Genomic DNA, 27,390 nt, shown 5'->3' with positions numbered 1-27,390 from the left:
CATGTTTAATAAATGCTGAGACACCTGCTACACTTTAAATGTTTTAATCTCCCAAGTTCCACAGCCTACAATCTAGGTTTATGTTGCAACCTAACTTATTCTCATAAAGAAACTGATGATTTGACATTAAACATAATTAAATATAAGAAACAAATATAGCCAGACACCGGTGGCTCACACCTGAGATCCTAGCTACTCAGGAGGCTGAGATCTGAGGATCATGGTTCAAAGCCAGCCTGGGCAGGAAAGTCTGTGAGACTCATCTCCAATTAACCACTAGAAAACCAGAAGTGACGCTGTGGCTCAAGTGGTAGAGCACCCCCCTTGAGCTGAAGAGCTGAGGGACAGTGTCCAGGCCCAGAGTTCAAGCCCCACAACCAATAACAACAACAAAAAAGAAACAAATACAAAACACATTTATTCCTAGTAGCATAGCAATAAAATAAAAAATCCATTAAACACTAATTTGTATTTCACTAAAAATGCTGTCATGAGATTAAGATATGCCTCATTTTATACAGCACCAAGGGGAAAAAAAGTAAACCATGACAGAACTTTTGTTCTTTTAATCGTAAATTTTTAGAGCTTTACAAAGTAAGTTTTATTCTGAACTTCTGACCACAAGTGACTTACAATAGTAGTATAAATTATTTCTACATACCTTCCAATTGTTTTATGTCAGTACACCTATGCATTTGTATATAAAATATATATGTGGGTATATAGATTTTTTTCCTGAAATGTCTTAAGGCAGGTTGTAGATAATGGTACATCTTACTACCAACTACTTTGTTATACATCGTCTAAAACATACACATACTCTTATGTGATCATGGTACAATTAGGGAACCCAGAAACTTGACAGCCACAATACTGTTATCTAATTACTACATTCTGATTTCATTAATTACCTGACAAATATCCTTTTATAGCAAAAGAAAAATTACCTCTTTTCTGTCCAAGGTTCAATACAGGCTCATATCATTTTTGGCTGTCATATCTCTTAACTCTCCTTTACTGTGGAATAGTTCTTTGGTCTTTTTTCTTTTCTTTTTAGTTTTAAATTTTCTAGGCCAGTTATTTCACAGAATGTCTCCCAATTGGGTTTGTCTGATTATTCACTCAGATTCAAGTAATACATTTTGACAGGAAACCACAGATATGACGCTATGTTCTCAGCATATCACATTAGCAGGCGCATGTATGGGGGGCTGGCCAGATATTGGTGCGTTACAAATGATCTCATGCTTACTGATAGTAACTGCTGTCAGTTGCTGTAAAGTTACTTTTTCCTCTCATCACTGTTATGTTTTGGGAAATAACTGGAGTTCATGTAGTACCCAGTTTCTCACTATAATTTTGCCCACAAGTTTCATCAAACATGGAACAAATCTTTATTGGTGTAGTAGCTTCCAAATGGTGGTTTCTCTAGCCCTGAAAATCCATGCAACATGTTTTAAGATGGAACTGGGCTCTGAGGAGACACCTTTCTTTCTGCATATATTCACGGCTCATGGATTCTCTGGGTTATAATCCATAGTTATATTTACTTTGCTGCTCAAATCTGAGTGCAGTCACTCAGAGCACCTTCATGTCGGCTACCATGTCTTTCTAACTCACAGCCGTCAGTATCTGAGACTCTAATTTCTGGCACCACTAGTTGTTCTGGGCTCAGCATGTACTTTTTTTGTCCAAGCACTGAAACCAGACAGTTCTCTAGGGATCCTGGTTCTTTTGCTTACACAATGGTATTTGTAATTGTTTGTGGAAGACAGTTTATAGAGCTCTTCAAGCAGTCAGAACCTTCTCATGACAGATGAAAAGTAATAGTGTTGTTTTAATTGCATTTCTTTCATTATGAGTGATGTTGACTATCTTTTCGCAATTTTTTTTGGCCCAGGATTTGAACTCAGAGCCTAAACTCAGAGCCTCTCTGTGCTCAAGGTTAGCGCTCTACCACTTGAGCCACAGTGCCATTTCCGACTTAGTTTCTTAGTAATTTATTGGAGTTAAGAGTCTCGTGGACTTTCCTGCCTGGGCTGGCTTCAAACAGCAACTCAGAGCTCAGCCTCCTGATGAGCTAGGATATACAGGATGAGCCACCAGCATCTGGCTTCTTTTCACATTTGTAAGACCATTTTACTTTTATTTTTTAGTACTAAGGGTTGCACCAAAGGCTTTGCACTAAGTGTTCTACCACTGAACTACATCCTCAGCCCAGTTCCTTCTTAAATAAATTCTTCTTTGTTCATTCTTCTCCTACATATTTGTCCTTCTATCCCCACTTAAAACTTCGAAACATAGGCTAAATACTAAGAAACTAATTTAGTGGAGCCACTGGAGAGTGAGTTGCTGACCTGGTCACACAATCCCTGACTACTTCAGTATGCTTTTCCTGTAAAGCCATCCTTTCACACGATCACAACCACCAGTCAGCAAACTACCCCCAAACTGTCTTTTATTAAAGCAAACAGATTCAGCTAGTCACAGGTTCCATTCCTTCCATTAGTATAGGAGAGTTGCTCACCCGTTCCTCAACTAATAATCTTGAAGACACAAGATATCTTGTTTGGTAGTATGTCCCTCATTTTTCCATGTTTGATGTTCCTTTAGGATTAAACTCAGATTATGTACCTTCAGCCAGTGAAGGGACTGAAGTAATGCTGCACTTAGTGCCATAATTCCTGTCAGGTGGCTTTAATTTCTCACCATCAATGAAGTTCTTCTGAAAAGGCTGACTGCCTGCCAAGGAAGTGACTACCAGCCAAGTCACTGAATGTTACTTTTTGTGCTCAGTTTTCGACTTTGTAGATAGGTATTTTGTAACTATGTAAATAGCTCATCCCTCAACATATACATACATACATTCACCATTCTACTATTTACTTACACTGGTTTGGGCTCCTGAAGTCCTATTTCATTTAGAGGGCTATAATCTGTATTATAGAATTTTGTATTTTGATGCTCTGCTCCTAATTTGTTAAGGGGAATGTTTTCAAAGTGACCTTATCATTCCATAAAGATCACAGTCCAGGCCATTCTGAGAAAAAAGCAAGACCCTATCTCAAAAATAACCAGAGAAAAATGATTGAGGGCATGGATGAAGCAATAGAAAATCTACCTAGCAAGATGGAAGCCCTCAGCAGAAAGCCCTACTAGACAATGTCACCTTGATCCCTTCATTTAAATAATGTACATGGTTCTTCTCTCAATGATACCATGTAACTACATTAATTTATAGAACCATCTATTATTGAAATCATGTCACCTGACAATTTTTACAATTTTTTTTTTTGTTAGTCATGGGGCTTGAACTCTGGGCTTGGACGCTGTCTCTCAGCTCTTCAGCTCAAGGCAAGCACTCTACCACTTGAGTTACAGCGCCATTTCCGGTTTTCGGGTGGTTTATTGGAGATAAAGAGTTTCACAGGCTTTCCTGCCCAGGCTGGCTTTGAACCACGATCCTCAGATCTCAGCCTCCTGATTAGCTAAGATTACAGGTGTGAGCCACTGGAGCCCAGCTCACCTGACAATTTTTAATAATGCTACTTGGACCAGTGGAAGAGAATTCTTATTTTCTGAGTCTACCTTCAGATAGGTCAAACCGTCTCATGTAATCCAACTTAGGAGTCAATCTGATCTAGGAAAAGAAAATATCAAGAGAGGGCTGAGAAGAAAAGCAGAAATACAAAGGTTTAAATACTGACCTTCCAACTATGCTTTCAATGCCCCTACAGAGGAAATTTACAGATGAGGAGGTACTAGTAATTTTAGATCTTTCAAGATGGAATGTCTTTGAAATCAAAACAGTTTTATGTAAGATATGTTTAAGAATATTCTATTAGCCAAAGAAATCACAACAAAGTAAAATGAACTATCAGTGCCTCAAAACCAGAATTGGATTATTCTAAAAATAGAGAATGGCATAAATCATACAATTACTACATTTCTTAAGCATTTGTAAAGCAATATTTGGGACACAGCAACGTACCAGTTCTGATTTGAAGTAGCCTATTGTATTTTCATCCAACTGAAAGTATCTTCTTTTCCAGTTTTTCATCTACCAGAGATGAACACAGATGTGAGACTTCTAAGAATGCCAAATGTTAATGACTACTTAGTTCCATTATGAACCCACAGTCAGAACTGCCAAGTTCTGAGAAGCCTTGCAATCTTCCCTTTGTGAGGTGGCAAATAAAACACTGTTTCTTTTGGTAATGAGGCCTTCAAACTTTTGGTAATTGGTTTTCATATTTGATTAATGGTACTATGATATTTCATAATTTTTTGGATTTTTTTTGCCAATCCTGAAGTTTGAACTCAGGGTGTGTTCACTGTCCCTGAGCTTCTTTTGCTCAAGCTACCACTCTACCACTTGAGCCACAGAGCCACTCTGAGCTTTTTCTGTTCATGTGGTACTGAGGAATCGAACCCAGGAGTTCATGTATGCTAGCCAAGCACTCTACCACTGAGCCACATTCCTAGCTCAATATTTCATAGTTTTAATGCTCAAGTAAAAAAAGATAAAAATATTTCCTTTCCTTCCCACCACCTAACCCCACAAAGCAAAGAACAAGCACAGGAAATGTTATTTAACCACATCAGGTTTTCCATTTATAAAACTTACAAATCTTTCTTCAAGTAGTTTATACATAGGAATAAAGCAGTAAGCACATAATAAAATGAATCTAGAAAGGAAACATTTAAGGAACATCTTACACAAGTTTTTTTGTCACTGAACTAAAATATCTCAAAGTTACTGATATTGTAGACTTGGTAAACAAAAGGTGCTATCTCCCTAAAAACTCCAATTAGCATACACACAGTGTGCATCAAAGAATTTTGTGAGAGAATTCTGACTCTAGTGTCCCATAAATACTCCACAGGAAAATCCTCAGGTGCTTGCCTTCAATTTCTGAGACTGGAAGCATCATTTTTTGGACTGCCAGAAATTGATGAGCAGTCAAATAGGAGAGTTTGATGCATTTTACTCATGACATTCGAAAGATTTAGTTCACATAGAAAAAATAAATTTTTAAGTACTTTTTTTTTTTTTTTCTAAGAGAAGGTCTTCCTATTCAGTCTGGAACTCGTCAATCTCCCAAGTGCTGAAGATCACAGGTATGTGCTACAATACTAGATTACAGGCATATACTCTGCCAGGCAGAAAAGTACCGTAGGTCTTTAAGAACTTTGTCATAGAGCTGTCTGTGTAGGAATACCTGGGCTAACTTGTAGCACTCTCACTAGGGAGTACCAGGTACTATCTCAATGTATACTCTGGTCATTTACATCTTTCAAAAAACACTAGGCTGTAGGTTTTATAAAATAGTTTTCTTTTCAACTGGACATCAGTTATCCTAGCTACTCAGGAGGCTGAGAGCTGAGGACTGTGGTTCAAAGGCAGCTCTGACAGGAAAGTCTATGAGTCTCTTATTTCTAATTAACCACCCCTCCCCCAAAAGGCCAGAAGTAGCGCTATGGCTCAAGTGATAGAGCCCTGGCATTGAGCAAAAAAAAGGCTCAGGGACAAGTGCCCAGGCCCTGAGTTCAAGCCCCAGAACCAGCACCAAAATTTTAAATATATATAAATATTTATATATTATATAATAGATAACATATTATGCATAATATCAAATAGTATATTATATTGAATATTATGTCATATAATATATAACATAATTATATAATATAACATATACATTTAAAATGTATAATTTATTGTATATTAAAATATACTATATTATATTCATATGTGTAAATATATTTAAATTGTTTAAAATATACAAATATATAATATATATATGTTACATATACATATTATATATCTATATAATTATAAATGCATATAAATTTGTTGTATATTATATATACAGATATATATGCATATATATACAGATATATATGCATATATATCTGTGTATATATATATATATATATATATATATATACACACACACATATATATATACACATATAAATTTGTTTTTTTTCTTCTCAAAAGAATCTAGAAGCCTACAAGTTTAAGTAACACCACTCACAATAGCTTTCCATGGAACTCAGTCAAACAATAGCAGGTCCTGAGCCCTGGGCCTACCATCTTCCCTACTGTAGGCACAGCGAGCTCTTTCCCTGACCTATTATTGGGGAATGGTAATGGTGGTGTGGAATCAACAGAAAAACTTTCTGAAAACTGTTAAGAAAGCTCAATGGAAACAGGAAAGAAGAGCACTGCATTCATTACAAAGACAGAACAAGACCCTCTCTATGTCCCAACTCTTTCTGGCATTCTAGTCTCCACTGTAGGTGTTTCATAAAATAAAGCAAACACTTTAATGTTAACTTGCAAGCTTCCCTGGCATGTGCTCATCTGTGATCCCTTCACATTTGTTCAGCTACTCACCACTGCTCCTTGTTTTACACAATATCCAGCTTTGATAACAGCACTGTCTGGAGGTGGTTTAGGAGGAAAGTAGGTAAGATGGCTTTGTGACCGCTTCAAATTATTTCTGTCAATACTTTCACCACATTCATTTACGTCTTCTTTCTAAAATAAAACACAACAAAAAGATTATTGTCTTGCTTATTTAGCATTCAAAACTTTCTTTCACTTCATGTTAACCTGGCAGAAAATCTCTCTCAGGGAAGTAAGCAACAGAGATTTTAAAGTAAGAATTTTTTTAATTAACTGGAAATACTTCATAACCTTTCTGCCATTCATTAGTGCACAAATTTCTACTTCTTTGCTTCTACTAATTCCTACATCTAGTACTTTTTCTTGAAGGGAGGGGCTTTTTATTTTGAAATAATTATAAAAGATTCATAAGAAGCACCAAAAAGGGGGGGAACCATTAAACTAGCCAGACGCTGGTAGCTCACGCCTGTAATCCTAGCTACTTGGGAGGCTGAGATCTGAGGATCACTGGTTCAAAGCCAGTCCGGGCAGTAAAGTCCCTGAGACTCTTATCTCCAATTAACCACCAGAAAATTGGAAGTGGTGCTGTGGCTCAAGTGGGAGAGCACTAGCCTTAAGCAAAAAAGTTCAAGGACAGCGTCTAGGCCATAAGTTCAAATGCCATGACTGACAATTTTTTTTTTAATCATAAAACTACACCAAACTAAACAACCATATCAGGGTCCTTCAATCAGAGTCCCCCAACAGGAACATTATATCTACAGAACACATTACCGAAACCAAGAAGCTGCTATTGGTACATTCTACAAACTGCATTCAGATTTTAATAGTTTTACAAGGACTTATTTGTTGTGGGCACATGTACAGATCTGTGCCACCATCACCACAATCAAGACACAGAACTGTTTACCATCACCAGGTTTTCTTATGCGACCTTACCTCTAATTCTTCAAAACCATTCATTTGTTCTCTAGTTCTGTAATTCTGATGTTAAGTAGAACCATATAAAAGGCAATCTTTTGAGTCTTCTTTTTTTTTGCCATTCAACATGACTCATTCAGGTTGTTCCTTCTACCAATCACTATTTCTTTTTAGTGCCACATCTCATGTAAGGACATACTACCATTAAAGGACATGGGAATTGTTTCCAGCTTTTGACTACTAGGGATAAAGCTTCTATGAACATTCATGTACAAGGTTTCACATGGATATAATTAGCCATTTCTTTAAGATGATGGATTAGGAATGCAAATGTTGGGTTGAAAACTGCAAATTTACTTTAATAAAAATATATTTACCAAACCTTTATAGAGTAGCTGAATTATTTTACATTTCCCCCAGCAACAAATGGGAGATAAGGTTTCTCTTCGTCTTTGTTAGTACTTGCACTGATTTCTGACAGGTTGTGTTTTATGGTTTTATGTTTTATGTCCCAAAAAGTACTGGCTTCCTGTTTTTTTATACCAGCCAATAATCTAGAATCCTACAAATAAGGCAAATGAATATTTTTTTTTTTGGCAAATGAATATTTTTAAGAAGTCTAAAACCCAAGAGAAAAGTTAAGTGTTAGCTGTCATACACATCTTGAGGAATTTTAAACTTGTTTTATATTTAGGTGAACAATAGTAGGTACTTAACTTTTAATCCCAGTACTTAACTATTTACCCAATACTTGACAAATAAATCAATCATGCAAATGATAGTTAACATTTTTTGATACTAAATTACCTAAATGCTTTCAGAATGAGCAAATAAAACTTTATGATTTTTTTTTTTTTTTTTGGTTGTGGGGCCTGAACTCTGGGTCTGGGCGCTGTCCCTCAGCTCTTCTGCTCAAGGCTAGCGCCCTACCACTTGAGCCACAGTGCCACTTCTGGCTTTTTCTGCTTATGTGGTGCTGAGGGATCGAACCCAAGTCCTCATGCACGCAAGGCAAACACTCTACCACTGAGCCACCTTCTTAGCCCAAAACTTTAATAATTTTTAAAAATTATATTATAAAATAAGAAAGCAATAAATTTGTTTATAATTCTTTAAGGCTATCTCCCAAAGAATCCAAATTATTAAACAACATTAACTACTATAGTATCTTAATACAAGTACAGATATACAGAATTACCCTTAATATTAATGCAATATAACATAGGGAATGCTTAGTTTAGCTATATATCAACAGGTTAAAACCATTACCTTTGGAAAAAGCAAACATCCATTTTATTTTTTAAAAATCTAAGATTGGTAGTAACTAAAAGTTCTTGCTAGAGCAAGGATTTTTATTAATATGTCCCTTGCCAAATATAAAAAAAGCTTTTCATAATTAATGTAAGATTTCTTTCCATTAATCATTTTTCCCTGGCAAAAGACCTGGATGATAAAATATATAACTTTAAGGTCTACAATATTAGTCTTTAAAGTTCAAGAGACATAAAAATAATAAAAATGCCCAATGATTTCTTTTAAAATGTTGATTTCTCAACTACTAAGAATTTAATTTGCATTATAAATTCTCACACAAACATTAAATTCATAGAAATTTGAATTTCACTTAAGAAAGTATATATTAGTATTTTGTTCCTACTACCTGAGCAATACTTAATTTAGCTATAGGTACTTCTGAGATAAAATTAAGTCAAAGTTCCACTTCTCTGTTTGTTTGGCTTATGACTTCAGGTTGTAGAAAAAAACAGGCTTAAAAAAATGGCATATATTTACAAACTGTAATTCAGCAATTTCATTTCCAGGAACTTATTCTTTAGAAAAATCGTCTGTAGCTAGGTGCCAGTGACTTATGTCTATAATCCTTGCTACTTGTAGGCTGATCACAGTTTGAGCTAACCTCAGCAGACTTCGCCTCAATGAAGGGAAGTTGGACGGTACCACCTGTCATCCCAGATGACAGGAATCCTAAAATGGGCAAAGAGAGGTGCAAGCATGTACTTGGACAGGAAGTGAGACTACCTTAAAAATAACAAGTATACAAAAGAAGTGGAGCTGTGGCTCAGCGGCAGAGCACCTGTCTACCAAGTGCAATGCTCTGAGTTCAAACACAATACCACCATCAAAACAAGACAAAACAACAACAAAAAACTAACCTGTCTCTAAAATTTAAGACATTAAGAATGTTCATTGAAGTATTGTTTATATAAGAAAGATGAAAGAAAAAGAGGGGAATAAACTTCTACATTTCTAATCACAGAAGATTTGTAAATTATGTAACTCCATGGCAGAACTAATTCTTGGAGGCCTGGCACTCATGACTGTAATCATAGCTACTCAGGAAGCTGAGATCTGAGGATCGCAGTTCATAGTCAGCCTGGGCAAGAAAATCCCAGAGCTTATCTCCAATTAACTACCAGAAAACCAGAAGTGGCACTGTGGCTCAAAAGAGCTAAAGGTACAGCTCCCAAGGCCCAAGGCAGGCCCCAAGACTGATAAAATAAATAAATAAATAAATGATGCAGAATAACTTGATCACTAGGAACTTTTTCGTAATGTAAGTGAAAAACACCAAAAAATTTTACAATCAACATGTGTTTTTGAAAATAAAAGACTTTTTAGTAATTTAGTAATGAACTAACTAGGTAAAATCCATTGATTTAGGGTTTTGTATTGTTTGTCAGTTGTTTGGCTTGACTTCAGGACAGCTGGGTGCTATTCCTGAGCAATTTTGCGCAAAGCTAGTGCTCTACCATTTTGAGCAACAACTCTACTTCTGGTTCTCTGATAGTTAACTGAAGACAAGACTTTCAGGGACTTTGCTGCCTGGGCTGGCTTTAAACTGTGATCATCAGATCTTAGCTTCCTGAGTAGCTAGGATTACAGGCTTTAGCCATCAGAGCCTGGCTGTTATAGTTTTGATTACAATATAAACATCAATGTGCAATGAGCCCCTCACATAATAGGAGAATGAATTTATTACCTGAGTTGGAGTAATGATGGGTACACCACCAACAATATCAGTTCTGTAAGACACCTGCTTCTTCCCACCTTCACCCTGGCGATTCAGGTTGTCAGAATTAGGCTGTGAGTCTGACTGCTTTGGTACCTGAAATAGTAACATGATTCATTTTATAAACAGAATTATTTATGCAACTGTCTTTTTCTGTTCTTAACTGTTTATATATAACTGATAGGTATGTATAAGACATTTACAATGTTGTACATGTGCTTCAAGCTCTCCCATGTTATTTTCTGCTCCAGTCTGCTTTACAATAGTACAGCATCCCTTATCAAATGCTTACTTGTACAGGTACCATTCCAAACATGTTTTCATTCCTCCTGTTGCTAACCCTATGCACAGGGCAATATATCCATTTGAGAAATAAGGAAACAGTTAGGCACAGTGGCTCAAATCTACAATCCCAGATACTTAGGAGACAGATGCTGAGAGAATCATGGTTTAAGGCTAGCCTGGACAAAACTTTGCAATGCCCAATCAACAAATAAGCTGGATGTGGTGATGCACAGGAAGGATAGGTAGAAGAATTGTGGTCTAGGGTTGACCCCAGCAAAAAATGATCCCAATCTAAAAGATAACCTAAAGGATTGGAAGCGTGTCTCAAATGACAGAGCACTTGCCCAGCAAATGAAGGGCCATGAGTCAGTCCAACTCTGTACTGCCAATAACTAATTAATCAATTAATTATGTGGAAGCTGGGAGCCATTAGGGAATACAGGTTTCCCAAGTTGTGAAAACTTGTTCAAAACTCAAACACCATCATCTAGATCCTGCTGATTAGAGCACTTAACTTTGGGTCACAGAATATATTAAAAAAAATCAATGGGGGGAAAAAACCAAAAATCTTTAACATATATCAAAAATCAAAATGTTTTAACTAGCAAAAAACCATTTAGGAATTTAAAGGGAGTTCCAATACTTAGATGATAAATCATTCAATATAAACCAAGTATGACTATTATAATAATAGGATATGAATAGCTCACTAAACAAGAATCAAAGAATCAAGAGTTTCATTAAGTATTTAAAATAACATTTTAGATTAATAACGTGACTTATAGGGAACATACTACTTATAAGTACCAGCCAATCAGTATTTTTTGTCTACAGACTGTTAACCATGAAGACTGCATTTGAATAGTTTTTGCTGTTCACTTACTTTGTTTTGTTTGAGACAGGGCCTTGCTATGTAGCCAAGGCTGGCCTTAAATTGGCTATGTAGGTTTCAGGCTAGCCTCAAAGTTTTGCTCCTCTGTCTCAGTTGCCTGGGTGCTAGGATTCCAGGCATGAACCACAATGCCCAGCCTGAATGACAAATTGTCAAGGTAAGTATGAGTGAGTAAGGTGAGTAAGAGTTAAAAAAACACAATTCAGTACCAATTATGATGTTGAAAATGATTTAGTTTCTCTCCAGTGAAGTCTTTCAGAAACACTATGAACACTACTACTGGCAATCACCATAATGGCACAAAATATTTTATTTAAAGTAAAATACAGGGAACTCAAAGAACTACAGAGGACATCATTCATACAGTATCCAAAGATCCTCCCATTTTACTAGGTCATTCCAAAACACAGTGTGTTCTCAAAGCTGTAATATGCATCAAGTGTCACCAGGAACACTGTTAAAATCCATAGATTCCCAGGCTATACATCCAGAAACTCTGATTCCACAAATCTATAGAATAGCCCTCCCAATTTGCACTTTAAAGTAGAACAACAGGTATTTTTGAGTAAGGCAGTTCCTAAAACATACTTTAAGCAACACTGTTCTAAAACCTGAACTCCCACTTTATGAACCTTTAAAGGTCTATGGATAAGAATGATTTATTTTTTGCATGAATTCTAAAACTCGTAGTCTTCCCCTTCCTCCCCCTACCCCCCACTTGTGATGCTTCCTTACAGGCCTCTGCCGGAGCCCTCCAACCTCTCAGGCATACTTAAGCTTCACTGTCAGTCATGACTAGGGAGACAAGGGAGAAGGAAGAAGAAAAACCACTAGAAAGGAAGAAGTGACTCCTTAATGCCCTGGAGCTCTTCTCAGAAGTTATATATTTTGGAGTATTTTTAAAAGAGTACAATAATGGACAACATTTTACTTCGTAATATTGATATATCATACCCTGGGACAATTTGCTGAGGAAGCCTACTGTATTTTCTAACAAACAGCATCCTGTATTTAAATTATTTTGACAGTGAAAAATGTGGTGCTATTATGTCAATAAAAATAGAAACTTGGAAGTGGCGCTGTGGCTCAAGTGGTAGAGTGCGCTCCTTGAGCTGAAGAGCTAAGGGACAGCGCCCAGGCCCAGAGTTCAAGCCCCATGACCAACAACAACAACAACAAAAAAATAGAAACTAGCATTAAGACAACTTGGAAACAGAGTGAATAATTATTTGACTACATTATAGGAGAGGTCCTAAGAAAAGTAGCATTCTCTTTTTCAAGAAGTTTTAAGTTTAGCTATACATGAGAATTTCAGGGAAAATTATTTAATACAACCCTAAAAGTACACTGAAATTTCTATTAGTTTTTCCATTTTTTTTTTCTGGGAGCAACAGTATATTTAAAACCCTTGCCTATGCTATTAAATCAAATGCTTCTACTTTATCGTTATAATAAAATCATATTAAATATCACATGGTTTCAATGTTAAAGTCCAATATTCACTTAGAATTACATTTTTACAATAAAAATTATCTAAATTGTAATTATCTCACTCCTTAAAAAAGGAGAACATTCAAGCAAGATATCATAAATACAGTCAACTCCCTCAAAAACTATAAACAACTGAATGAAAAGTTAACTAAATTTAGATGTGTAATCATTTTCAGGACAACCACACATGCACAAATGCCCCTAAATCAGCCAACTGTTAATGAGAATCCGAAAAGTAATCCATCCCCCATCCCCCATGGCAGAAAACCATGTCAGGAACTGAATAGGCTTGGTTTTTTCTGACTGTTGTCTTTCCTAGTTTTCTTTTTTTTTTTTAAACAAGACTGTTTCTCATGAGAGATCTGAATGTATTTTTAGCAGGTATTTGTTTGTTTTTTCTTTCTTTTTTTTTTTTTTTTGCTTATATGGTGCTGAGGAATCAAACCCAGGGCCTCATGCATGCAAGGCAAGTGCTCTACCACTGAGCCACTTTCCCAGCCCTAGCAGGTATTTGTATACAGTAGAAAATTCTAATACTAAAACAAAGGGTGAAATGACTAAAGAATATGGAGATGACTACAAGACTTCAATATTTATGACCAAAAAAAGTTAAAATATTGCAGATTTCTCAAAAATTAAAGGGAAAATTAATGGTCAATTCATCAAGAATAATGAGAGTAAATAAAGATGGAAACTGAAAATAGTTATACACAAACTCCCAGGTCATAAGATCTTTTAATGTCATATCCTACACCTAACCAGACCAGCTAACACCTTTGTGCAGGTAGGACATCTTGTTAAAACCAAACGCTTATATTCAGCTTAACTCTTCTACTTGTTCCCCATTACTATTTTTAAAATAAGAAAGAAAAAGGTTCATGAGTTCTGTCCCAATTTCAAAAAAACTAATTTTTACATTAAAACTTGTATCCTTTTTTATTTTTTTGGTCGGTCATGGGGCTTAAACTCTGGGTCTGAATGCTCACTGTTGCTCAGCTCTTCAACTCAAGGCTAGCGCTCTACCACTTGAGCCACTGCACCCCTTCCGGTTTTCTGAGTGGTTTATTGAAGATAGAGTCTCACAGACTTTCCTGCTGGGCTGGCTTTGAACCGCGATCCTCAGATCGCGTAGCTAGGTTCAGTAGCTAGAAGCCTGGCTGGAAAATTACACTTTAGAAACAATGGAAGCTACTCAGGAAGCTAGGATCAAAGTCAGTCTGTGCCAGAAAGTTGTGATTCTTATCTCCAATTAACCACCAAAAAGCCAGAAGTGGAGCTGTGGTTCACATGGTATAGCACTAGCTTTGATCTCACCCTACATAAAAATAACTAACTAAAACCTGTGGATTTCTGTTTAGGATTAATCATAAGCCATCTTGAATATTCCTTTTTTTTTTTGGGGGGGGGGGTCGGATATGGGGCCTGAACTCAGGGCCTGGGCGCTGTCCCTCAGCTCTTCAGCTCAAGGCTAGTGCTCTACCACTTGAGCCACAGCACCACTTCCAGCTTTTTTCTTTTTGCTTATGTGGTGCTGAGGAATAGAACCCAGGGCCTCACGCATGCAAGGCAAGTGCTCTACCACTGAGCCACCTTCCCAGCCCTTGAATATTCCTTAATATCAAAAAAGGGCCTAACACTCTGAGAACAAATAAACAGATGCAAATATACCTTAAATTTTGATTTTTTCAGACTTCAGTCACAGATACTCCCTTTAGGACCAGTTCCTCTAAGCCTGGCACTGGTGGCTCACACCTGTAATCCTAGCTACTCAGGAGGTTGAGATCTGAGGATCGTGGTTCAAAGCCAGCCTGAGCAGGAAAGTCCGTCAGATTCTTCTCTCCAATAAACCACCAGAAAACTGGAAGTGGCACTATGGCTCAAATGGTAGTGTACTAGCCTTGAGCTGAAGAGCTGAGGGACAGGGCCCAGGGCCCAGAGTTCAAGCTCAATGACCAACAAAAAAAAAAAGACTGGTTCCTCTATTTTTGCTCCTTTTTTATAATAATAATAATAGTAATAGGAAAAGAATTTAAAATGCTGATCCACATTCACACAGACTTTGGCAAAGTAAGGAAATGCAGGCCATGGTGCTGGAGGACAGTTCACTAAGACGACAAAAACTACTGGAAGTACAAGGTAATAGCTAATCACCATTCTCTCACCCATTCCCCTCTAACTATCTCTATGTTGAAACCACTAATTCTCAAACTCTAATTTTGGATTTCTAAAAATTTTCACTCAACAGACCACCAATTACAGTTGACCAAAATGTTATTTGGAGTGATTCCATAGGAAAGCAAGCTGCACATGTATTAAAATAGAAACTAATTTTTCAAAGAATTTAAATATAAACCATCAGCAATTGGTTAAAAAAAAAAGGTGATCACTACTTTTTTCTTAGAATACTAAGAAACCATTGTTTATTATTACAAATTTTAAAAACTGGATTTAATAAAGTTACTACATACTATCTTTCTACAGAAATTTTCCAAGTAGAGAATAGTTATTAAGAGAGTTAAGGATCAACTAAAATTTTTGAAGAATATATACTTCTGAACCATTTCAAAACATTGCTTTCCTGAAACTGCACAAACCCAAAATAACTTCTGCTTCATGTACAGATCAGATGTGGTGTGTGGGCGTTTTCTGTCATGTGGTAACAAGCTGTTCTGCTGCAAGACAGAAAACTCACCCTAAGTCTGAAAACAGATTTAACTATATTAACCCTTTATTGTGTTATACAAACAGGGACTCATACATTTCAGATAGACACTAGCCGTGACTAATACACGCTGAATTTCAAGGCACAGGTTTAGGGACAGTAAATATACGTTTTAGTAAACACACATCAACTGATCCCATACAGGAACTCCTTCCCAAGCTGTTCCAGGCAGCCTACAACATGTTTTTCTATGTGTATAAGGAAAATGCCTAGCAAGGCTCAGGGAGTAGATCCATGTACTTGCTCAGTAGCAGCAGTAGGAAACTTGCTTTGGTTTTACCAACAAAAGTTATCGGGTGAAGGCTTTTTCTTCACTGCACTTCAGAGTGCAGGCTCCAGAGCCTGGTAGGCTAGCCTAGGCTCCCCATCTCCTTGTTACAAGTAACTCAATCTTTGTATACCTTGCAGTTTTGTTTGTTTTGGGGGTTGACAGTCATGGGCTTCTACTTAAGGCCTGAGTGCTGTCCCTAAGCCTTTTTGCTCAAGGTTAGCATTCTACCACTTTGAGCCACAGTAACACTTCCAGTTTTCTGGTGGATAAGTGGAGATAAGAGTCTCACAGACTTTCCTGTATGAGCTGGCTTTGAACCATGATCCTCAGATCTCAGCCTCCCAAGGAGCTAGGATCACAGCACCCAGCTTAAACCTCACTTTCTTCCAGTGTTTGCACAATAAAACCATTAGTACAAAGCCTGAAGTATGATGTAAAGCCTCAGGAAATACTAATGTTCATTAGAAAACCAAACAGAAAAAAAAGGCTAGAAGGGGTTATAATGTTGAAAAGAGTGCAAAGGTACCAACCCCTGGAACTCAAGGAAGAAGTTGGGAGCTTGACACAACTCCTTAGGGCCACAGGGTCACGTGCTACCTAGTCCTGTACTTAATCTTTCAGCCATTCAACTCCACTGTCCTGCTCCCACATTCATGGCTTCAAAGACAAGAATGCTTATGCCCATCACCCAAGTAGTGGCAGGACTCCAGAAGTAAAACTCATGCCCTTCAGGCAAGACTCTCCATGATACTAGAATCTTCCCCACAAACATTACTTAAATCTACAATAATATATATATATATATATATATATATATATTTTTTTTTTTTTTTTTTTTTTTTTTTTGGTCAGCTATGGGGCTTGAACTCTGGGCATGAGAGCTGTTCCTGAGCATTTCAGCTCGAGGCTAGCACTCTACCACCTGAGTCACAGTACCACTTCCTGTTTTCTGGTAGTTAATTGGAGATAAACATCCTATGGACTTTCCTGCCTGGGCTGGCTTTGAACCTTGGTCCTCAAATCTCAGCTAGGAATACAAGCGGAGCCACTGGCGCCCGGCAATAGTATTCATCCTTATAAGGCACTTGCTAGGTGAAAACATTTACAGGCCAATGAAAGGGCTAAGAGTCTCCAAGAAATTGTCTTCACTTTCATCTTTTTAAGGAAGCTGAAGTATGAAATCTGTGGCAAGCTGATGACATTCAGTAGGGCTATTTTCAAAGTGTGAAGATTACTTCCATATAGTAAAAACTTTAAAAAGAAACTTACTGTAATTTTTATAGCTTTGTTCAAGACGTTTACCCATTCTACTAGGTCTTGCTGATCATTGGCTTGTAGAAAATACTTCCTCATTCCAGCATTCATCACTGTCGAGAAAAAAGAAACATGAGATATTGTACTTGTTACTTCCAAATTCATGTTTGCAGCAGCTGAAAAATCTTGCTAGATTTAACATGACACACACTTTGGCTATCTCCAATTTTGAAATTAGATAAAACATTACAATGAAACATCACATATGCATCTCCATAGCTTGACTAACATTTCTATAGGATAATTTTCCTGACAGTTTTACTGAGTCACAGAGAATTCACATTTGCAATTTTTGTAGGTATTAGCAAACTGTCTTCCAAATTGCATATGAAAAGTCATTCACTTAATACCCTTAACCAGGCCTGGTTACTAGCACTTAGGCTAATTATATAGCTCTTGTTCTCAACCCCAAGGCTCTGGACAATGGGTCTAGGAATCTGCAAACACCAATCCCTAGGTTTCATGTTCTGCCAGTAGTAAGTAATGACAGGGTCACAGAAAATAGAATTGAGGAGGATGAGATTGGCTGGCTCTAATCTTGATGATCTCCCTCCAACAGCAGCACAGAACCACCAGTAGCACAGAACCACAGAGCTAGAGCCTTCAGATACCCGACCCAGCCTTGAAGGGTCATGAGCTCAACTTTCTGCTCCTCCACACTATTTCCTCTTTTATCTCTCCCCCTCTGGAGAGCTACTTCAGATAGGGTCTAATTTCTGGATTATTTCAACATTCTCTTTGTGCTCTCTCAACCTTTCAACATTTAGATTACCAATTCCCCAAGACAATTTTGGAACTGCAGTATCTCATGTTTTCTTGACTGTATCTCGACTGATACAGCACTCTGACAACTTAATCAGTAGATAATTATACCTGTAAAATTTCTTTGATTGCTGCAACAAAGTCATTTTTTAATGTCTGTCACTTATATTTGTTTTGTGACAGTTGTGTACATCTTATTAATATACCTGTGTTGTTTACCACTAATTCATGGGAGCTTTTATAGTCCTTCTTTCTGTTGTATTACAAGCACTGTTCATAGCTACCACTTTATTTTCACACTGTTCACAGTATCTCTCATCAAGCAGAAACATTTTTATCAATGTTTTTTCCTTTAATGCCTCTCCATTCCAAATATTTAGAAAACCCAGCTAAGTTAAGATTATAAAAACTGCAATACATTTGTGGAGTTTTAATGTAATTTGCACTGACCTCTCAAGAACTGGGTCTGTTTACTTTATAAAACAAAGAGCATCTAAATGTACAGTTGTCTGCAAACTACCAGTCAGCTTTTGAATTAAACTTACTTACTATATATCTTATGTATTTATTTGGAAAAACATAAATACTATTCAAGGAGATAAGGTTTCTGATCAGCTACACTGTTCCCTTTATTCAAATGTAAAAATGACTTCCCGAATCTCCAAAACTTTACTAACTTTACTAACACCCAAATGAACATGACTAAGAGAAGTGGGAAATGAAGACCCTCAAGGAAAAACGTTATTTCTCAAACACACAAGATTTTGAAAGTGGGACTATGATCAAAGCACTCTAACCTAGACCTTCCTGGTGAGCTGAAGGTCTCAAAAAGGAAGTCAAAGGCCTATCTTGTGAAGTGCTACAGAACGAGGCTGGAAACAAGAAATTTCACACATTGTAAGCTGTTCTTTTACCCTTGTAAGATGGAGAAACTGTAAATACTATAAATATATTTTAAGATTAACAACTCACTAGGACAATACATCTGTCAACAAATAACTTATTTTTAATTCCTAGCAATGCTTTTGCATTCCAGTTTGGACTCAAAGTGAGCTCTCCTCCTAATAGTTTGTTTTTCTCAATGCTGGGCTGAGCATCTATACAGTACACTATAGAGTTTGAAAATCTAAACATTTATTAATAAATTACACATTTATTAATAAATTACCTGTTACGCAATAAATGAATATTGCACATATTTCCAAACAAATAATATTTAGATAAGAACCTTTCTTTTAGGAAGAGAGAGGCCAATATGCCTCTACAAAAGACTCTTGATGGATGGATAAAGCACTTTCTAGCATGCACAGGTTTGGGGTTTTCCCCCAGGACTGAGAGAGATTAACGTATCTTATGATCAAAATAAAAACTCGTTATTATTTCATGACAAAAGTGGCATAGAGATCTACTGTACAAAAATCCAAGTCTGGAATCAGTTTTGGTCTTACAATTACTGCCATCTCATAAACATCATTTGATCTCTGCATTGTTTTTCTCATCTACAAAGTGTGAGTGCCATCCATGCTTTCCTTGAGGAGTGATAACAATCTCCCCATCACCATACTCTGTAGATTTCCAAGGGTTATGTAAGTATTGTGGAAAACATACAGCAAATTACTGAAAGTGGTATGTGTGCAATGGAGGAACGGGTAGAAGGAAGGGGAGAAAAAGCTCTGAATAGTAAAAGACAGAACTAGGACACTTTTAGCTACCCTTTTAGCAAGGGTTTCATCAGGAATAATGTGCATCCCCAGAGGCTTGTGCAGTTTCTGCCTTTTCATATGAGTGTTACGTCTAATCTTTACCATGAGATGAAAAGCAAACAGATAAAAACTAAAGCAGAAACATTATCTTAATTGCAAACAAAACTCTTCTCACAGGATAGGATTTACTGGTTATAGCTCAAATGTGGCTACAAATCAAGAAGTAATGAGACCTTTTATCATATTTTCTCTATTATCTATTCTTTATCATCTTGTCTGTGAGATGTTGGACTTCAGTGATAAGGGTATAATTTTCTTACTTTTCTCCTATTACCTCTCTTTACCATTGCTCCACTTTTTTTAACTTTCCTGATTTTTACACATTGCTTCATGTTCCTTTCCTATGCATTTGATAACTGTCCTCAAATATTAAATCATCTTTGATTGGCAGTTCATATTTTAAAAGGAGGGAATATGAAGATTCATTGGGCACTTTCTTGGGATGTGGAGTTGCTAACTTGTAGAGTTCACCATACAGCAAATTCTCCTAGTAGAAATGTCTGGATGGCAGTGCCAGTAGGGCTCTTCTTGGGGGTACCCAGGTTTTATTCCATCGACATCTGGCTGCACATTCTCTGGGCTACCTGCAGGGCACAGGGCTATCTGTGCCATTTCACTTCATCCACCTGGTTTCACTTTTCTTATTTCTGTCCCATTTTCTTGTCTCTCTCCTATTTGATGCTTAGCTCCTTCCCTTTTCTGAGACTAGAATCTGCAAGGATATAGCACCTCATTAATTCTATTTCTGGAGATACCACACACCTCATTGCCCACTGGGATAGGGGAAAGGTGACTGCTCACCTAATCCAGATAAAGGTAAGAACTAGGGTTTGTTTTAAATACAGTCATTCAAATAAAATCTGTTTTTTAGATTTTCCTCACTGTTACTTCCCTCAAAAGTGTATTTCATTACCTAAATGATGTAGAGTCAGGGTGAGGTAGGACCATGAAAATGTTAGCTTTTTATTAGTGTCTTCCTCTTTCTGCCGTCATTTCCCATTCCCCATCAAGCCTCCACAATTATATAACGAGGGGCACACAAACATGTCTCCTACTTTCGTCAAAGACGGTTTGAATGCTTCTTCCCACATGCTTTGTTTTGGGACAAGCTGAGAAGAGATACATTGCCAACTCCAAAAGAAATCTCTCTTTCTCTCTCTCTCTAAAAGCAAGCATTTTATGAATGTTTTTCCTATTCCCACTAGTATTAGAGGTCTAAGAAACTACAGAAAGACTAATCTTAACCTTTGTTCTAACATCATGTTTTCTAAATAGGAACAATTTTGAATGTTGAGTCTATTACTTTATATTATTCCTTCAAACTATGAGATTTGAAATTATACAGAAAAATGTCTGAAGTATGTACATTATCTATATTATCTATTCTAAAATACTAAGTTCTTTGTTACTTGACTCACCCCAGTAGCCTTCATTTACAAAGCTCTAAGGCATTTTCTCAGCAACCAAAATTAAGACATGTGGTAAACATTTATTTTTAAAAATGGTTTCACAGTAGTGATAAATGCATGATAGAAGATGTCTGAACAGTTTTATTTTATCCTGCTTATACTTTGCCCAAGTGGATATGTAGAACTGCCATCAGATAAATAGGATTGTCACTTTTTTTCTAAATATAAAAGAATTGGTTTATTATAGATCACATGCATAAAACTGAACATTCAAACAATAAATTTTAAAAGTTTAACATTTAAAGAGATAGTCTATATTTGAGCCATACCACACCTGTATCACTGAAAAATTCTGTCCTTATCTTTCAGGTGCTGGGCTAGCTTCTGAACTCTGTTCTGCTGAACAGATTTTTAGAGGGCATTTGGCTTACTCTTCTATCAAATCTAAGAAACTTTAAAACTTAAGTTGACTCCTACTTGTCAGAAAGACAGTCTTCTACAAGCTGCAATAACTATCACTACCTGCTTATAGAGTTAGTGTCACTGGTGGCAAACAGGAAGTGGCCATGTCCTCACTAGTGGAGGGCTCCAAAGGACTGTCATTCTTTTTTTTTTTAATTGTGAAAATTTCATACAGAGGGGTTACAAGGTAATGAGTACATTTCTTATCAAGCATTGTTGCCTCCTCCTTTGTTTCCCCTTCACATCCCTTCCCATCTCCCACCCTCCCTCACCCCCACCCCCAGGACTGTCATTCTTATTAACAGCCTGCAAAGGAAAACTGGGAATGCGGCTCAAGTGGCAGAGTGCTAGCCTAGCAATTGCAAGCCCAGAGTTCAAACTCCAAGCATCTAAGAAAAGGACACTCTTTACAACCAAAAGAGAATAAAGAACTTTAACAGTACTTCTATCCCCAAAGTATCTTATATTACTTCAATGTAACATATTTCCTTCTTATGCCAGTTTGGATCTCCTCATTTCTGTCCCTTTCACTGCTAGGACCCACAAACGTATTTTAAGAGGGTACTAATTCTTCTGGCTTCAACTATCACACACTGTCTTAACAGACTCCAACTTTGTAATTATTATAGAACTGTAGTTAATGCACACTACTTGTACAAAATAGTGGGCCTCACTGTGATACTTCCATTTGTGCATTGATTGTGCTGATTAAGCCCACCTTCCTACCACCCTACCCCACCCCTACCCACTGTTTCCTTGGTCCTCTTCCCCTTCCCTAATAGTACTTCTTCTACTTTCACATCAGCTTTATAACCTAGTGTCCACACTTCTATGTTTAATATGGAATAACACAAAGTATACTTCTAGAGGTGATTACAAACACCAAAATCATGGTTACAGATGGATGCAGTGACATAGAACCATGTTTTACGTAGAATGGGACACAGAGAGGCTTTTAGATAGGGATGAGAGTCAAAAGTTTATTTCTTCATTGGATGGTGGTTGAAAGGGAATCTGCCTTAGAATAATTCACAGAAAAATATGATCTAAGTACATCTGTCTACTTTAAAATTTCTAACATAAAATAAGGCTACTTACCAAAACAGAACTCAGCCTTTGGCCTTAGCTTAGTTGCATCACTAACCTTGTGAGAGAGAGAAATGAGTTACTCACTTCTTCAATTGCTGCTAGAACCAAACTCAAATTCTGTGTGAATGTCTACACATACAATCTCCCATACACATATAGTACATAGATCTGAAACTAAACTTTAAAAACTGAAAAAGAACAGCTAATTAAATATAGGATCTGCATCCCAATTGTAATATGCTTAAAACAAATGATATTTCCAATGTTTTCTATGAAGAAACTTTTCTACTCCAAAGGAAATGTGAGGCAGTTGAAAGTGCAACAGTGGGTTTGGGGCCACACAGAAATATTTTAGCTTAAAAAAATCTTCAAAATGTCCTCAATGAACATAGAAACTATTGCCTATTCCCAAACTGTAGGCAAAATGGTGGTGGGCAAGCATGACATTGCCCAATGTTGTGGTAAAATCCCAAACACTAAAAGGCATTGCTCTGAGGAGTCAACATGGTACTCCATCTACTCTTAACAATACCCCAGAGAAAGGGCGTCACTTTGGAAGTGAAGCAACTAGAAAAGCCCACTTGTGACCAGACATGCTGCCATGCTGCTGTCCAGCGACAGGACATACAACTGTACCATCTTATACCTTTTAAAAGAAATTCAAGTCTGGGGGTCCTGATTCCAACTATAAAATTCACAGCTGAGTCACACTGCAGTTAGTTCTAGAAATAAATTTTGAGGGGAAAAAAATGGCCTATTGAAAGTAAAGTACAAACTTCAATAAGCTAGACGTTAGAGACAAAAAGTTAACTGCACAAAAAGGAAGGTTGTATTTTAAAAGACAGAAGGAAAGCAGCTGGTCAGTCTTTCTACTTATTTTATTAAATCAATACTATACTTCAAGCATGATCTCCCATTTTTAAAAAGACTAGGTTAAAAATTGAAAAGATGTAAGTAGAGAAGCAAGCCATCTCTCTCATTTTCAACTGCTTATTCCAATAAAGTAGGCCTTTCCACATTAATTCTTTGGTGTAAAAATGTGGGGCAGTACATTTACATTACAGTATACAAGAACTGTAGGCACTCAAGCAAACAATTTATTTTACAATAAAATCCTATCTTTCTTAGTAACAGTCTCTGTAGAAGCTGGGCTACAAGCTACCTGAAGTATTTTTTAAATACCTTAATTTATAGGAACATTTGGGTTATTCAATATTTGTCTTTTGTAAATTTATACAATATGACTTAAACAGAAAATATTTTAAATATGTAACCTATATTATTCAAAGGCTAGAATGATATTTTGTCAATGAGAGTGAATGTCTCTATTGTAACACTGGTCACAAATTACTTCATTCATAAAAATGTCTTCTAAACACACTGATATCCAACTGATATTAAGTTGATATTCTGTTAAGATGATCTGCCTTTGTTAAAAGACCACAACATATGCATAACAGTACCTGCACAATTAATAGCACTCTGTTGCTACCTCTTATATGTGTTTTAAGTTACTGACAAAGTTTTATGGCTTCTGTGGAAAACGAAGAACAACAACAAAATCCCCAAAAGGCTATCATGTCAATATTTCTGTTTTCAAAATAAAAGAAAGGAAAACTATGTGACCAATAAAAAAATCTAAAGTTTTGAAATTAAAAAAAAAAAACTATTTCAAAAATATCAAATCAACAAGAAAATAGAAATTAAAAGAGGCAGAGTAAAAAAAAATGAAAAGAATCATTCTTTCAAGATAAAAATGGTTCAAATTTTCACTAAGATAAAATATAGAAGCCCAGTAAGACTGGCTTATGTGTATAATCCCCTTTTTTTTTGGGGGGGGGGGTTCGGGTGTGGGGCCTGAACTCTAGGCCTGGGCGCTGTCCCTCAGCTCTTCAGCTCAAGGCTAGCACTCTACCACTTGAGCCACAGCGCCACTTCCGGATTTTTTCTTTTTGCTTATGTGGTACTGAGGAATCGAACCCAGGGCCTCAGTCATGCAAGGCAAGCACTCTACCACTGAGCCACCTTCCCAGCCCTCACGTGTATAATCCTTAAAAGCTGAGATCTGGAGGATTACAGTTCAAAGCCAGCTTAGGTTTTAAAAAAAAAGTCTTGGAGACTATCTCCAAATAGCAAGCAAAAACTAGGGTGAAGATGTGGCTCAAGTGGTAGAGTGGCAGCTGTGAACAAGCAAGTTGAGTGACTCATGAGGTACCAAAGTTCAAACCCTGGTACCACCAAAAACAAACAAAAAGCCAAAAAAAGTCAAAACTGGACTTAAGTAAAAAACAATCTAAAAATAGGTAATACATATTTCATCTCTAGAACTTCTCAAGATAAAGCTTCCTTTTCGGATTTTTCCTTTATTTTTTTCTTTTTTCTTTTGTGTCTCACTATTATAGTTTAGGCCTCTAACTCACAATTTTCTAGTCTCAGCCTCTGTAGTACCAGGATTACAGGCACATACCATCATACCTGTGACTGCTTCCTTTTCTGATATTCGTGTACTTGATCATAAAAGTCAAGCCATTAACTTGTACAATTCACCAAATCCTTTGAGTCCATTTCATATTCTCAATTTTATCAATTAAGGAACTTTCTAACCATAGTAATTAGGTCTGTATCACTTTCATCATAAAACCTGAACATCACCAAGTAATATAGCAAGGTATCTACTGCTACTGCTCACTTTCATCTTGAGGGATTGTAATAGAAAGTAACACAATGTATAAAGACTACCTTTGAAATGTAGGTAAGTTTAATGGCTCCAACACGTGATGATCCTGAAGGTAAGTTCTAAAAACAAATTATTAATACATAATTAATTTCCAAACATCATGAATTCCACATATTCTAAAAATGGTTAAGAAATTCAATTTTTAATATTATATTTTACGAATCAACTTTACTCAGTTTAAGTATCTACTTGCTTAGCATTTGTAAAGTCCTGACTTACTTTTACACATACACACACAGAACAAAAGATAACTTGGATAGCAAAGCTAAACCTTACTGTTTCATCATGATACATGATGAAACTAAAAGGCTACATTAATCTTTGGAACTAAACACTCAAATTTTTCATGAGAGTCAAAAACAAGATCATATTTTGTCCTGAAAGCAATGGGAAAAAATACTTAAAGACATAAAATAAACATAATTCTAACAAGTTTTAAAAAGCTTTGTCCTAGTAAAACTTTAACAAATACATCCCACAAAAAGTATACTTTCATCTCATTTAAATGGTTTAGTGTTATGTTACCATACTTAATCTACCCTGATATTTCTTCAAAAGTATTAACTGATTCTCTTTAAATCTCATGCAGAGTGTGGGTAATTGTAACTTTCATAGAAAATATTCTTATTTCTTAACAAGCTTGGATGGGGATTGTGTGACAAGGAGCTTAAGCTAAGGACTTAGGAAGAGGGAATAATTTCTGGCTGAAGCTATCAGGGCTGTGAAGGAATAATCAGCAATTAAGCTGGACATAACTTTGAAACACAAAGAGCAGGAGACAGAACATTCCAGGCTAAAAACAAGCTTCTCAGCAAGCAGCTGAGAAAGCTCAGAATCCCTGTACTAGATTGACAAAGCTCTGGTGCTGGGCTGTTGGAGAAATGATCATCTGGGAGCTGGAGATATAGCTCAGTGGTAGAGTACTTGCCTAGGGTGCTTAAGGCCCAAGGTTCCATGATGCACACAAAACAAAGAAAAAAAAAAAAGGTGGTTTAGAAATTTGGGCTGAGAAGCTACATAGACAATCTAACTAAAAACAAAGACATAAGAAATTTAAAATCAGGGCTGGGAAGGTGGTTCAGTGGTAGAGCGCTTGCCTTGCATGCCTGAAGCCCTGGGTTCGATTCCTCAGCACCACATAAGCAAAAAGAAAAAAGCCGGTAGTGGCGCTGTGGCTCAAGTGGTAGAGCACTAGCCTTGAGCTGAAGAGCTGAGGGACAGCGCCCAGGCCCAGAGTACAAGCACCACGACTGGACCCAAAAAAAAAAGAAAAGAAATTTAAAATCAGATATATAAGCAGATCTATAATCAAAATCAATTTTCAATATATCTTGAAATATAATAAACTAGATGGACTATAGAAGTGGAAGATGGAAGTAGTAAACCCAAATTTAAAAATCTATGAGAAAGTAATAATATATCAATGAAAGGACTGATAGAAGCCAGGTGGCTCATGTCTCTAACCCTCACTACTCAGAAGGCTGAGATCAGAGAATCCTAGTTCAAAGCCAGCCCAGGCAAAAAAGTCCCCTAGACTCCATCCCCAAAATAATCAGCAAAGGCCAACCTGCAGATGTGGCTCAAGTGGTAGAGCCAGCTTAGCAAGTATAAGGTGCTCAGTATGGGGGGAGGGGAAGAACACAGAGGTACACACTTGTCATTCCCCAACAAATGAGGAAATACATGTAAAAGATCACAGTTCAAGCTAGCCTGGCATAAAGCAAGACCCTACCTCAAAAATAACCAAAGCATAAAAGGCTAAAGGCACGGTTAAATTTTAGAGCACCTACCTAGCAAATGTAATGCCCTAAGTTCAACTTAAAATACCA

General features: G+C 36.8%; 1 protein-coding gene across 9 annotated transcripts in view; it reads right to left on the bottom strand.

The window, feature by feature from the left end:
* Plekha1 (pleckstrin homology domain containing A1) overlaps positions 1 to 27,390 on the bottom strand; it is a 51,345-nt gene that overhangs the window by 8,281 nt on the left and 15,674 nt on the right. For 8 of the 9 annotated variants that reach the window (XM_069988211.1, XM_069988214.1, XM_069988215.1 and 5 more), the window contains exons 3-8: positions 25,564 to 25,620; positions 22,834 to 22,879; positions 17,295 to 17,392; positions 10,335 to 10,460; positions 6,404 to 6,547; positions 3,992 to 4,060 (exon numbers count right to left, since the gene is read on the bottom strand). In XM_069988211.1, coding sequence (XP_069844312.1) covers positions 3,992 to 4,060; positions 6,404 to 6,547; positions 10,335 to 10,460; positions 17,295 to 17,392; positions 22,834 to 22,879; positions 25,564 to 25,620 — 540 coding nt within the window. The remainder of the gene's footprint in view (positions 1 to 3,991; positions 4,061 to 6,403; positions 6,548 to 10,334; positions 10,461 to 17,294; positions 17,393 to 22,833; positions 22,880 to 25,563; positions 25,621 to 27,390) is intronic. The other variant, XM_069988220.1, reaches the window with a different exon arrangement.

The sequence above is a fragment of the Dipodomys merriami genome, unplaced genomic scaffold (assembly GCF_024711535.1).
Source record: "Dipodomys merriami isolate MVZ:Mamm:240054 unplaced genomic scaffold, mDipMer1.0.p SCAF_35, whole genome shotgun sequence".
In the NCBI taxonomy this organism is placed as follows: Eukaryota; Metazoa; Chordata; class Mammalia; order Rodentia; family Heteromyidae; genus Dipodomys; species Dipodomys merriami.
This window is presented reverse-complemented; position numbering and strand designations above follow the sequence as displayed.